General features: G+C 41.2%; 2 protein-coding genes across 2 annotated transcripts; both read left to right on the top strand.

Moving 5' to 3' along the window:
• The first annotated feature begins 532 nt into the window (after positions 1-532).
• LOC115937191 (ribonuclease P protein subunit p14) lies at positions 533-6,879 on the top strand. The gene is made up of 5 exons (XM_081819422.1): positions 533-718; positions 813-897; positions 5,156-5,232; positions 5,708-5,786; positions 6,477-6,879. Exons 1-5 carry the CDS (start codon positions 621-623, stop codon positions 6,531-6,533), a joined length of 396 nt encoding a protein of 131 aa, XP_081675548.1. The 5' UTR covers positions 533-620; the 3' UTR covers positions 6,534-6,879.
• HTD2 (hydroxyacyl-thioester dehydratase type 2) lies at positions 6,637-8,081 on the top strand. The gene has a single exon (XM_031018728.2). The coding sequence runs from the start codon at positions 6,637-6,639 to the stop codon at positions 7,240-7,242; it is 606 nt and encodes a 201-aa protein (XP_030874588.2). The 3' UTR covers positions 7,243-8,081.
• The last annotated feature ends 4,441 nt before the right edge of the window (positions 8,082-12,522 follow it).

The following is a 12,522-nucleotide window of genomic DNA, read 5'->3' on the forward strand; positions in this document are numbered from 1 at the left end:
GGGTAAATTTGGTTTGACCAGAAATAAATGAATTACTATACTAGGAGTTCTTTTAAAAATCAAATGGGTCAAAAAAAGAAAAGCAAGGGGTGCCTGGCTGGTTCAGTCAGAGAAGCATGTGACTTGATCTCAGGGTCATGAGCTCAAGCCCCACGTTGGGTGTAGAGATTACTTAAATAAATAAATAAACTTGAGGGGCGCCAAGGTGGCTCAGTCGGTTAAGCGTCTGCCTTTGGCTCGGGTCATGATCCCAGGGTCCTGGGATCAAGCCCCACATCGGGCTCCCTGCTCAGCGGGAAGCCTGCTTCTCCCTCTCCCTCTCCCCCTGCTTGTGTTCCCTCTCTCGCTGTGTCTCTCTCTGTCAAATAAATAAATAAAATCTTTAAAAAAAATTAAATAAACTTGAAAAACATCAAATGGGTTCAGGGTGCCTGGCTGGTTCAGTTGGTAGAGCATGAGACTTGATCTCAGGGTTGTGAGTTCAAGCTACACAGTGGGTGTAGAGCTTACTTTAAAAAAAAAAATCAAAATGGGTTAAATTCTCATTTAAAAAATGGGAAAAAAGTGAAAAGTAGCTTGTACCTTGCTAATTTGTAGCCCTCTTGATTTTTCATTTCTAGATGTGGTCAGCTTTGGAAAAGATGCCAGCTCCAGCCACCACATATGAAAGAATAGTTTACAAAAATCCCTCTGAGCACCATTATATGAAAGTCTGCCTGTGAGTTCTCCTAAGTTCTATTTGTGATTACATTTTTATGAATCTGAATAGTATGAAATTTGATACATTTTTTTTCTTTTTAATGTTTTTATAGAGAATTTCAAGATCGTGGGGTTGGACTGAATGCTGCACAATTCAAACAGCTGCTTATTTCAGCCTTGAAGGACCTCTTTGGGGAGGTATGAATCACTTGGTAGATTGAACACTCCTCAGATCTTTGTAAGACATACTAAAACAATGCTTTTCCAAATAATGATTTTAAAACTTTAAAAACATATTTGAAATTGCAGAAGCAGACTTTCAGAAATGATGAATTTTGGGTAGGTTTGTTCTAATATGCCTTCTATTTGACAAGGAACTTGTTAGACAAATGTTTTAGTGCCGTGCTACTCCCAGTACGGTCCAGACTGGCAACCTGCAAACAGTTTTTTGGGTTTTTTGTTTTGTTTTGTTTTTTAAGATTTTATCTATTTAGAGAGTGTGTGCGAGCAAGGGGAGGGGCAGAGGGAGAGGGAAAGAGAACCCCAAGCAGACCCCACATTGAGCGCAGAGCCCAACCAGGGCTCAGCCTCAGGACCTGAGATCACAACCCAACCCAAAATCAAGAGTCAGATGCATAACTGCCTGAGCCACCCAGGCACCCCGTGCAAACAGTTTTTTTGCCCATTGTGAAGATTTACACCAGAATCAGCACACTACTTCCTTTACTAAAAAAGTCCCCGTAATCAAAAATTGAGATGAGCTATCAGAAGAGCTTGCAGTGCAATGCTTGATCTTGGGATTGTGAGTTAGAGCCCCATGTTGGTGTAGAGATTACTAAAAGTAAATAAATAAATAAACTTTAAAAAAACTGAGCTGAACTAAACAATGTACTTAGTGATATTGTTGATTTGCATTGTGTTACAGCCTCTTATTTTATCACAGACCAGCACATTGAGTAGTCCTATTTTAGCATTTACTTGAAAATAAGTAGAATTTTGAGAGAGAACAAAGACGATTCAGGAAATTATTTCCTGATTCATATGTTTTATCAAGTCAAAATCTGGTAAGCATCTCATTAAAATTAAAAACATATACTCCACAGCAGACTCAGTTAAGAGGATGAAAAGACAAATTACAGACTGGGGGAAACTAGTTGCAAACCACATATCTAAAATATAAAAAGAACTCTCAGGCATCTGTGTGGCTCAGTCGGTTAGGCGTCTGCCTTGGGCTCAGGTCAGGATCCCAGGGTCCTGGGATTGAGTCCTGCATTGGGCTCCCTGCTCAGCGGGGAGTCTGCTTCTCCCTCTGCTTCCCCGTGTGCATGGTCACACACTCTCTCTCTCTCAAAAATAAATAAATAGGGCGCCTGGGTGGCTCAGTTGGTTAAGCGACTGCCTTCGGCTCAGGTCATGATCCTGGAGTCCCGAGATCGAGTCCCGCATCAGGCTCCCTGCTCAGCGGGGGGTCTGCTTCTCCCTCTGCCCTCTGACCTCTTCCCTCTTGTGCTCTGTCTCTCATTCTCTCTCTCTCAAATAAATAAATAAAATCTTAAAATAATAATAATAAATAAATAATCTTTTAAAAAATAAAAAGAACTCTAAAAACTCAATAATAAAGAAAACGAAACTTTTCAACTTGAAAATGTGTAAAAGACACAAATAGACATTTCACTAAAAATGATGTACTGTTGACAAAGAAGCACATGAATGAAGAGATGTTCAACATTATTAGCCATTGGGGAAATGCACATTAAAAACACAATAAGCTCCAAAAAAGAACAACAACAAAACACAATGGGTGTGGGCGCCTGGCTGGCTCAATTGGTGGAGCATGCGACTCTTGATCTTTTGACTCTTGACTCTTGGTTGTGAGCTCGAGCCCCATGCTGGGTGTCAAGATTATTTAAAAATAAAATCTTTAAGGGGCGCCTGGGTGGCTCAGTTGGTTAAGCGACTGCCTTCGGCTCAGGTCATGATCCTGGAGTCCCTGGATCGAGTCCCGCATCAGGCTCCCTGCTCGGCGAGGAGCCTGCTTCTCCCTCTAACCCTCCCCCCTCTCATGTACTCTCTCTCTCTCATTCTCGCTCTCTCAAATAAATAAATAAATCTTTAAAAAAAATAAATAAATAAAATAAAATAAAATCTTTAAAAAATAAGTAAATAAAATAAAAACACAGTGAGCTATCACTACACACGTAACAGAACAACCGAAAATAAAAAAAAAATAGTGATAATACTAAGTGCTGGTGAGGATGTGGAGAAACTGGATCACTCATTCATTGCTAATGGAAATGCAAAATGGGACAGTCACGGGCGCCTGGATGGCTCAGTTGTTGGGCGTATGCCTTTGGCTCAAGTCATGATCACAGGGTCCTGGGATCGAGCCCCGCGTGGGGCTCCCTGCTCAGTGGGAAGCCTGCTTCTCCCACTGCTCCTGGTTGTGTTTCCTCTCTCTCTGTATCTCTGTGTCTCAAATAAATAAATAAAATCTTAAAAAAAAAAAAATGGTACAGCCACTTTGGAATACCATTTGACAGTTTCTAAAAACAACTAAACATGCATCTGCTATACTACCCAGCAGTTAACACACCTAGGCATTTGTCCCAGAGAAGTAAAAATTTTTTTTTTTTTAAACATGTTGGGTACTTATTTTTTTTTTTTAAGATTTTATTTATTTGACAGAGAGAGACACAGCGAGAGAGGGAACACAAGCGGGGGAGTGGGAGAGGGAGAAGCAGGCTTCCCACCGGGGCAGGGAGCCTGACACGGCTCGATCCCAGGACCCCGGGATCATGACCTGAGCCGAAGGCAGACGCTTAACGACTGGCGCCCCGAGAAGTAAAAACTTAATGTTCATACAAAACTTGTATGTGAGTGTTCATAGCAGCTTTATTTGTAAGAGCCCAAAAGCAGAAATCAACCAGATGTCCTTCAGTGAGTGAGTACTTAAACATTCACGATATATTGATACCATAGAATATAGTCAGTAATAAAAAGGAACAAACTATAGATATACATAAAAACTTAACTGAATCTCCAGAGAATTATGCTAAGTGAAAAAGCTAATCCCAAAAGGTAACATTTTGGGTAATCCCATTTGTATCATGCTCCTGAAATAATGTAATTATATAATCTGGAGAAAGGTTCGTGGTTAGGGATTGGGAGGAGGAGTGGGTGTGACTAAAACGAGGTAGAAGGAGAGCGCCCTGTGGCGATGGTGTAATTCTATCTTGATGGTAGTGGTTGCAGGAAACTACCTATGTGGTAAGATTGCATCGAAGTATGCACACACACGCGCGCGCGCACGCACGGACAAATAGGAGTATGCGTATAACTGGTAAAATCTGAATAAACTGGTTTATCAATTTTAGGTCTTTGGTTTTGATACTGTATTACTGGGGGAGGCTTCATGAAGGGTGCATAGAACCTTCTTGTAAATTTCATTGTCACCTCCTGTGATTCTAATTTTTCAAAATAAAAAGTTTAAGAAAAAAGTGTGTACCTTCTCTGTCGGGTATAAAACCTGGTTCCAGAATGATGGGTATTATGAAAGAGGAAGTGTATGGTTTCTATATGTGAAACAGCATAGAAAGCAATTGAGCTTAATTTTGGGGATCAGGGATGGAACTTTTTCTTTTTTAACCCTGAGATCGAAAGTCTCCTGCTCTACTAACTGAGCCAGCCAGGCGCCCCCAGGGATGGAACAATTTAAACAAAGACTTGAAGGATGAAGAGTCATTAGCAATATGAAGAGTTACAGGAAGAACATTCTAGACAGTAAATAAGCAGTCCCAGTACTACAGCACCACTAAATAAAATACTGCTTTTTTGGAGGAGAAAAGCAGTTGACAGGATTAGTTATTAGACTTTAAGAATAGTGATGATAGGGGTGCCTGGGTGGCTCAGTTGGTTAAGCGTCTGCCTTCAGCTTGGGTCATGATCCCAGAATCGGGATCGAGCCCTGTGTTGGGCTCCCTGCTCAGCAGGGAGTCTGCTTCTCCCTCTGCCCCTCCCCCTGCTTGTGCGAGCTCTCTTTCTCTCTCTCTCTAGCTTGCTCTGTCTCAAATAAATAAAATCTTAAAAAAAAAAAAAGGATAGTCCTGATAGGGGCACCCTGCTGCCTCAATCATTGGAGCATGCAACTCTTGATCTCAGGGTTGTGAGCCCCACGTTGGGTGTAGAGATTACTTTAAAAAAAAAAAAAGAATAGGGGCGCCTGGGTGGCTCAGTCGTTAAGCGTCTGCCTTCGGCTCAGGTCATGATCCCAAGGTCCTGGGATCCAGCCCCGCATCGGGCTCCCTGCTCAGCGGGAAGCCTGCTTCTCCCTCTCCCACTCCCTCTGCTTGTGTTCCCTCTCTCGCTGTGTCTCTCTGTCAAATAAATAAAATCTTTAAAAAAAAAAAAAAAGAATAGTGATAATAATAGTCTGCTATTACTATTTTTCCATACCTAGGTTGATGCAGCATTACCCTTGGACATCCTAACTTACGAAGAGAAGACCCTGTCAGCCATCTTGAGGATATGTAGCAGGTACGACAGAGGCCCCTTTGTAGTATAACAGAGCAGAGAGGTGGATGGAGAAATAGAGCAAAAATGCTCTTCTCTAAGAAGGGGCTTGGCATTGTGAGCTCTGAGTAGTTTTTGGAAGTTTAAACTGGGAAAGATATGACCTTTTATCCACCAGGAGCTTAGACTATACAGAGCAAAACTCATGATTTGCTTATAGCTGTAGTGTTTCCCAATTGGTGGCCATGGTTGCAAACTCAAAAATGTGTATTTTAGAAACATTCCTAATTGAGGTTCATTTTATTCTCTGCTATGACATAATGTGCTTTTACTTTTAAAGTTTTCTCATTTAGTGCTCTCTTTGGCAGCACATCTACTCAAGTTTTCTCATTTAAATTAGGTTTTCTGGACCTAATTTAACTATCTGGCCCATCACAAAAGTACTAGGGAGATGTCACAGAGACAAATCTTTATGCATTCATTCTTGATCTCTCTACAGTGGTCTTGTCAAATTGTGGAGCTCTTTGACTCTGTTAGGATCCTATAAAGGCAAGAAATGTGCCTTCAGAGTGATTCAGGTAAAGACCGTTCCTTCACATATTCCAAACAAGGCTGAGTAGGGGTCAAGCAGCTTTTTCTTTTTTTTTTTTTTTTTTAAGATTTATTTATGAGAGGGAGCGAGCGAGTGTTCGGGGCGGGGGGAGGGGCTGAGGGAGAGGAGAGGGAAAGAATCTCAAGCAGACTCCATGCTGAGCAAGGAGCCCGACACAGGACTCAATCCCATGACCCCAAGGTTATGACCTGAGCCAAAATCAAGAGTCAGACACCCAACCGACTGAGCCACCCAGGTACCCCTCAAACTGCTTTTTAGTACATGTCCCATTTTTTGCTTGCATAAATCTAGTGTGGTTAACATTATCCACTGGGGGCAGTAGGGAGGAATAAGGACTACATTGCTTCTGGAAATGTGAGAGAAAGCACTTAGATTTTAGATTGTATGGGAGATGTTTAGGGATGAAACTTGGAACTCTTGTGGAAAAGTCTTAACTTTTCATTTGTTGCTTAATGCCTGGTGCCTTAAATATTAGAACACTCTTTCTAAACCTACTGTGATCACTTGTGTATCTGAGGCTACCTCTAAGGATGCTCTTTAAGATGCCACTGCATCAGCTTCGCTTACCCGAGAAAACTAGGCATATTTCCACACACCCTGTGTTTCAGTGCAGTCTTCTCCCCAGATTTCTTTAACTGTTTTCTTTCTCTTACAGGTTTCTCCATTTCTCCTTGCCTTATCTGGGAATAGCAGGGAACTAGTATTGGATTGAACAGTCTTCAATTGCAGAAACATCCTTCTGCTCTCAAAAGCATGTTTTGGTGACAATATGCTGTCTGAAGACTGAAGCAGTCTAAAAGCTCTGATTGCTGAAGATGTTCCCCGTAATTTCCCGCCATCATCTGTGGTCGGGTGGGCTTCAGAGGAGAATCCTCCTGAGCCAGCCAGTGGTGAGCAGGCAGCACATTGAGCAGATGCACACCAGAGTTGGAGACCGCGCTGAACTCAGCAGGGCCTTCACACAGAGGGACGTGGCTGCCTTCTCAGAATTAACGGGGGATGTCAATCCTTTGCATTTAAATGAAGATTTTGCAAAAAACACCAAGTTTGGAAAGACAGTTGTGCATGGAGTTTTGGTCAATGGACTTATTTCGGCTCTCCTGGGAACTAAAATGCCAGGGCCAGGCTGTGTATTACTTTCACAGGAAATTAGCTTTCCAGCCCCTTTATATGCTGGAGAAATTGTTGTAGCTTCCGCAGAGGTGAAAAGGCTAAAGCGGTTCATTGCTGTTATTGCAGTGTCATGTTTTGTAAGAGAAAGTAAAAAGACTGTTATGGAAGGCTGGGTTAAAGTTATGGTCCCAGAAACTTCCCAGTCCTGCAATGTGTTTAAAGATGCACATTCAAGTGCCAGTGGTACCGTTCTTGAAGAGCCTCTGAGGAAAAAGGAATGCTGCTCTGCACCGAGGGATGGCCTGTAGACCTAGAAGCCCAGGTTGGGGGAGGGGAGCAGGTAGAGGGGTGTCCAAAGGTCCACTGTCCAATTTGGCTTTATGCTTCACACAGACTTGAGTATATTCCTCCTCTGTCTAGATTTTTAAAACTGAAGAAATACCAGGAAAGTTACTTAGCTAAAGGTTCTTTTAGGATTTCACATCTAGTCAGATTTGCATTTGAATAACACAAGCCTGCCTCTGTCTGTGCAGAGTAAGTTTGTCACTGAATTTATAACTAGCCTTTAATTACTGAAGGCAACAACAGAATTCAGGTCATCTTTGAACACCTACCTTCTACCAGTCAGGGTACTTAGATCCTGTCCTTCAGCAGTTTCTGAGTCAGAGTTTATTGTAATTTGTTACTGTTTACACCACAGTGGCACCTTGTTCCATCTTCAGTGGCATTTGCTTTTCAGATGGCTTTCCTGTGATTGGAGAAGGGCTTATGTGCACGTTTGGACTCATTTATGTAAACTCTCTCAATCTCAGGTATACAACAGGGATAACAACACCTACCACACAGGACTGTTGGAGATGCTAGACACAAATAGCTAAGCACGAAGTCCAACCGGTCATCCATTCTCCCCTGTGAATGAGGTTAGAGGTTTTCCCAAGTTTAAAGCAAACTAGCCCACAATTAAAACAGGTAACAGACTTCATTTTTCAGGATGTCAATCAATCTAACCTGGAATAGAATTGGAATGCAAAATTTCTATTTTAGTAATCCAGATTATTTTCTCCCTCCCTTGAAAACACTGTGGATTCTCCCCTTTACAAATAATATATGCTTATTGTAAAGATTTATAAATAAAAAGTATAAGGAACCCTGTGGAGGCCAAGTTCTTAAGAGTTGAGGGATATTGAAAATCAGTATTGAAAAAAAAAAGGATACTGAAGAGGAAATGTGCCTAATGTGTTTGTACTGAGTGGTCATCCCAATACAGCCAACACTTTTAAGATAATCTATAACAGAACATCCATCTCTGCTCTGTGGCTTTAGATGGTGGTTCTGATTACAACTAGATGCTTTGATCAGGAAGATAGATCAAGTGTCATTGGTGGGATCAACCCCCATTTCCCGGGAAAAGGTTTTTCCTCCTGGTGGATCAGTAACTAGATTTTTTTTTTTTTTTAAACATCAAAGAGATAAGCAGATTACTAGGAAAAAAATCATTCTGGGCACTAGAGGGCAATGATGTGTATAAATAATATTTTTAAACTGTTGAATATTGTACCACCATACCCTAGTCGGTGGATGGTGAGATGAAAATACTAAAATCAACATGAGAAGCAAGGATGCCCTCCTGAGTTTCAGAAGGGGCTGCTCTGGGGGCTCAGATGCACATGAAGAAGACTTATTCATAGGGGAAGGCTAACAAGCTAAAACTTTGATACAACATTGGAAAAAAAAACTTGGAGCACAAAATATAAACTCAGAGCCAAGACTGCCTCTTCCTGTAGAACTCATTCTCTGGGACTAGTAGCACTCTTGAAGCATAGGTCCATAAGTGGAGTGTAATGTGATTATTAATACTAGTAGCTACCATTTTTGCACTGTCTATGAGCCAATCCCCCCCTTTTTAAAAAGATTTTATTTTTGAGAGAGAGTGCGAGTGGGGGAGGGGCAGAGGGAGAGAGAATCTCAAACAGGCTGTGCACTGAGCACAGAGCCTGATGCAGGGCTTGATCTCATAATCCTGAGATCATGACCTGAGCTGAAGCTGAAACCAAGAGTCAGACACTTAACCAACTGAGCCATCTAGGCACCCCATTTTCTTTTTTTTCTAATTGATTTTATTTATTTTTTTAATTTTATTTATTTGACAGCACAAGTAGGCAGAGCAGCAGGAAGAGGGAGAAGCAGGCTTCCCGCTGAGCAGAGAGCCCGATGCAGGGCTGGATCCCAGGACCCTCATGGGTCCTCATGACTGAGCCACCCCAGCGATCCTAAGATTTTATTTTTAAGTACTCTCTACACCCAGTGTGGGGCTTAAACTTATAACCTCAAGATCAAGAGTCACATGCTCCACCAACTGAGCCAGCCAGGTGCCCCAATGAGCCAGTTTTCTACATTCACTCCAATCTTTGAGAACGTTGTGAATTAAAGTTAATGTCCCATTTTATAGGCAAGGAAATAGACTGATGCTGTGTGACTTGCCCAAGGCTGTAGAGCTGGGATGCAAATGGGGACCTGCCTGGCTCCAAAGTATTTCTTTTCTCTATCTCCCTGGGGGTCTTACAATGTTCCCATTACTGCAGCACTGTCAGTTTCTGTAATAGTATCCCGTTATGTGGCATTAAAGTATTCAGAACCACCATTTTATAGAATTTTCTTTATATTCAGAATGTGCTAGATCTTACTTCCTGCTACAGTTGCAGCATTTTCCTATATATTATTAGTTGATGTAGGTAACCATCACCTACCCTTTTTCTCAGTGATTACTTGTCTTTAGAGCAGAATTACCAAAAGGGTTATTCTAAAGGTGAAAAGTTATGTGTAGGCCAAGTATTGTGGGGACCAGCCACACCTGGCTGGTCACTGATACTGTGTAATTCAAAAGTAGCTTCTCAATATGAGCATTTTCATTTTTTAAATGGTCCCTGAGTGCCATGGTCTTCTTTGATCTCCATAAATCAATAAAAGGTTGGACTAGAGAAGTAGGCAAGAAGGGATACTTCTCTGTCAATGATAACTTCTTACTTTTACTCAGAGATGCTCCAGCCACTCTTGCTTTGTGAAAGCTGGCTCTAAGGGAAACTGGCTGATGGTTGTTTTCATGTTGAGCCCTGTAGGAGATGCCAAAAAGAATGTGGCTCTTCTGATGAAAGCAGGGGTGACCCTCAAATTAGGAACTTCTCTCTGGGATAGTTGAGAGGAGGCCTTGATTGTACTAGGTCACAGGTGGAAGTGAGTACAAAAGTACTGACTAAAATAGCAGGCCAAATTGTACTAGCACTTTCCACATAGGGGCATTCTAAGACTGCAATTTATGTCATGTTTGATTGCTACAGAAAGACCCATCTTAAGCAATTTCAGCCTAATGTACTGGAAAATTGCTTAACAGATTTTTATATTCTATTAGAAACATTTCCATACTGGTGAGATGCCGCTCATTTCTTATTCTGAGCAGCAAATCTTGAGTAGCGGCAGGAAGAAAGCCTCACCACAGCTTCCATTCATCTGGTGGACCTGACTTGCGTATTCATCTAGAAAAAGAAGAAATTGCTACATGCACACTGGTACCTCTTAGGTAACCACAGGTTTTCATTTGGTGCTGAATTATTAGTCATTTTTCTTTTATCTTCTTTGAGTATGATTCAGAGACCAATTTACTCCCAAAGAAAATTGCTATTAAATTATATCTATTAAGTTTTTATATTAAAACATAACTCTAGCAAGGGTTGACTGTCACTCTGAGCAGCTGTGCCCCTCTGAATGCCTCATGTGTTGGCATAATTTATTAACTGGCTCTATCTGAGCAGACTGGGAGTGCTGTGAAGTTACTCTTGGGTTGCACTTCAGTATCTCTGGGGTCCCAAATGTTTCACTTTCTTTGTTCTTGGCTTGCCTTCATTTGGATTACAAACACAGCAGAGATAAGAATTCTCAACATCTTCAGAGAAATGTTGGGTTGAAGTAAAATCAACTCCAAGAAACCATTTAAGTTCAAAATCCTAAAAGAACCCAAGAATGATGTTGACACTACATAAATAGAACAGGATTAATAGGAGGCCCCACTAACAGTCAATTACTAGGCCACAATCAATTTCTAGGGTGGCTTTTAGTTGTATATGACCTTCTTATAAACCCTGGGCAAAATTCCTCTGTGACATGATAGCAAATCCCAGGGTCTTGGGATCGAGCCCCGAATTGGGCTCCCTGCTCTGCAGGAAGCCTGCTTCTCCCTCTCACACTCCCCCTGCTTGTGTTCCCTCTCTCGCTGTGTCTCTCTCTGCCAAATAAATAAATAAATAAAATCTTAAAAAAAAAAAAGAAAATGAAATTATAAGGCTCACCATAGCATTTATTCTGAGGGGCTTACTTCAGGCAAGAATTTCCAGAAAAAGGGAAAATCTGATTGAGAGTTAGTCTCTGGCTTCATTCCATCATATATCTGATTTCTTGCCTTCAGTTTCTTTTCCCCAGTGAGGAAAACTTAGATAAGGTTGTTATTTTACAAACTTTGCACTCGATTGCATGTTATTTTTTCATAATCATACAGGTAAAATATCTTCATTAGAGACATTTTGGAAAATACAGAAAAGCATAAAAATGGAAGGCAGTCCTTCCTAGAGACCCTCAATTAATATTTTGGTGTTTTCCCTTGTTTTTCTATATAAACATTTTTAAAACTTGAGATCATACAAATGCATATATTGCTTTTTTTTCACTCACTATTACATCAAGAGCATTTCCCAACATCATTAAATATCCTTTGATAAGGATCACCCTTGATGATGGGTGAGAACATTTTCAAAGCCCTTGATAATGTATTGTCAAATCTCAGATCCTAGCACCAGGTAAAGTACCTATTACATGGTAAGTACTCTGTAAATTATTGTTGAATGAATAAATGCCTTTCAGAAAGGTGGACCAATTTATACTCCCACCAGCAGCAGTATTTGAGAAGACCCTTATCTTGGTCAGTCCACATCATGACAGGAATAATGATTAAAGCAGAATTTTGGTTTCTGTGATTCTGGCAATGAAATAATCCATTTACTTTAAAGAAATGGAAGTAAAAAGCCCTGGGTGGCTCGGTTGGTTGAGCATCTGACTCTTGATTTTGGCTCAGGTCACGATCTCAGGTTTGTTAGACTGGGCCCCATTGCAGGCTTTGCGCTGGGCGTGGAGCCTGCTTAAGATTCTCTCTCTTCTTCTCCCTCTGTTCCTGCCCCTCCCCCTCAAAAAAATGAAAATAAAAAATAAAAACAAAAAAAGAAGTAAGAAGTTGAATCATCCCTAAATGATATATGATTGCATTTTAATAGACTGCTGCTTTTAAACATGTGGAGACAAAAAATGGAATGCAGGAAGAATTCTGATTATAGGACTGAATCATGAAGTTCCTTGTTTCCTTTTTCACATGTCAGTCTGTCGTGGCTACTCGCCCAACAATTGCTATAAACTCAAGATTTGGAGAGGGTATTCTTTTTTTTTTTTTAAAGGATTTTATTGGGGCACCTGGGTGGCTCAGTCGTTAAGCATCTGCCTTCGGCTCAGGTCACGATCCCGGGGTCTTGGGATCGAGCCCCGCATCGGGC

Source organism: Leptonychotes weddellii, chromosome 1, assembly GCF_054177405.1.
Source record: "Leptonychotes weddellii isolate Sample4059 chromosome 1, ASM5417740v2, whole genome shotgun sequence".
Taxonomy (NCBI): Eukaryota; Metazoa; Chordata; class Mammalia; order Carnivora; family Phocidae; genus Leptonychotes; species Leptonychotes weddellii.

What these genes read in the sequence shown, in the direction of transcription:
- HTD2 (XM_031018728.2), top strand. Translation starts at nt 6,637, where the DNA reads ATGTTCCCCGTAATTTCCCGCCATCATCTGTGGTCGGGTGGGCTTCAG.
- LOC115937191 (XM_081819422.1), top strand. Translation starts at nt 621, where the DNA reads ATGTGGTCAGCTTTGGAAAAGATGCCAGCTCCAGCCACCACATATGAA. An exon ending in CATTATATGAAAGTCTGCCT is followed by an intron (nt 719 to 812) that starts GTGAGTTCTCCT and finishes ATGTTTTTATAG; the next exon opens with AGAATTTCAAGATCGTGGGG. An exon ending in TGAAGGACCTCTTTGGGGAG is followed by an intron (nt 898 to 5,155) that starts GTATGAATCACT and finishes TTCCATACCTAG; the next exon opens with GTTGATGCAGCATTACCCTT.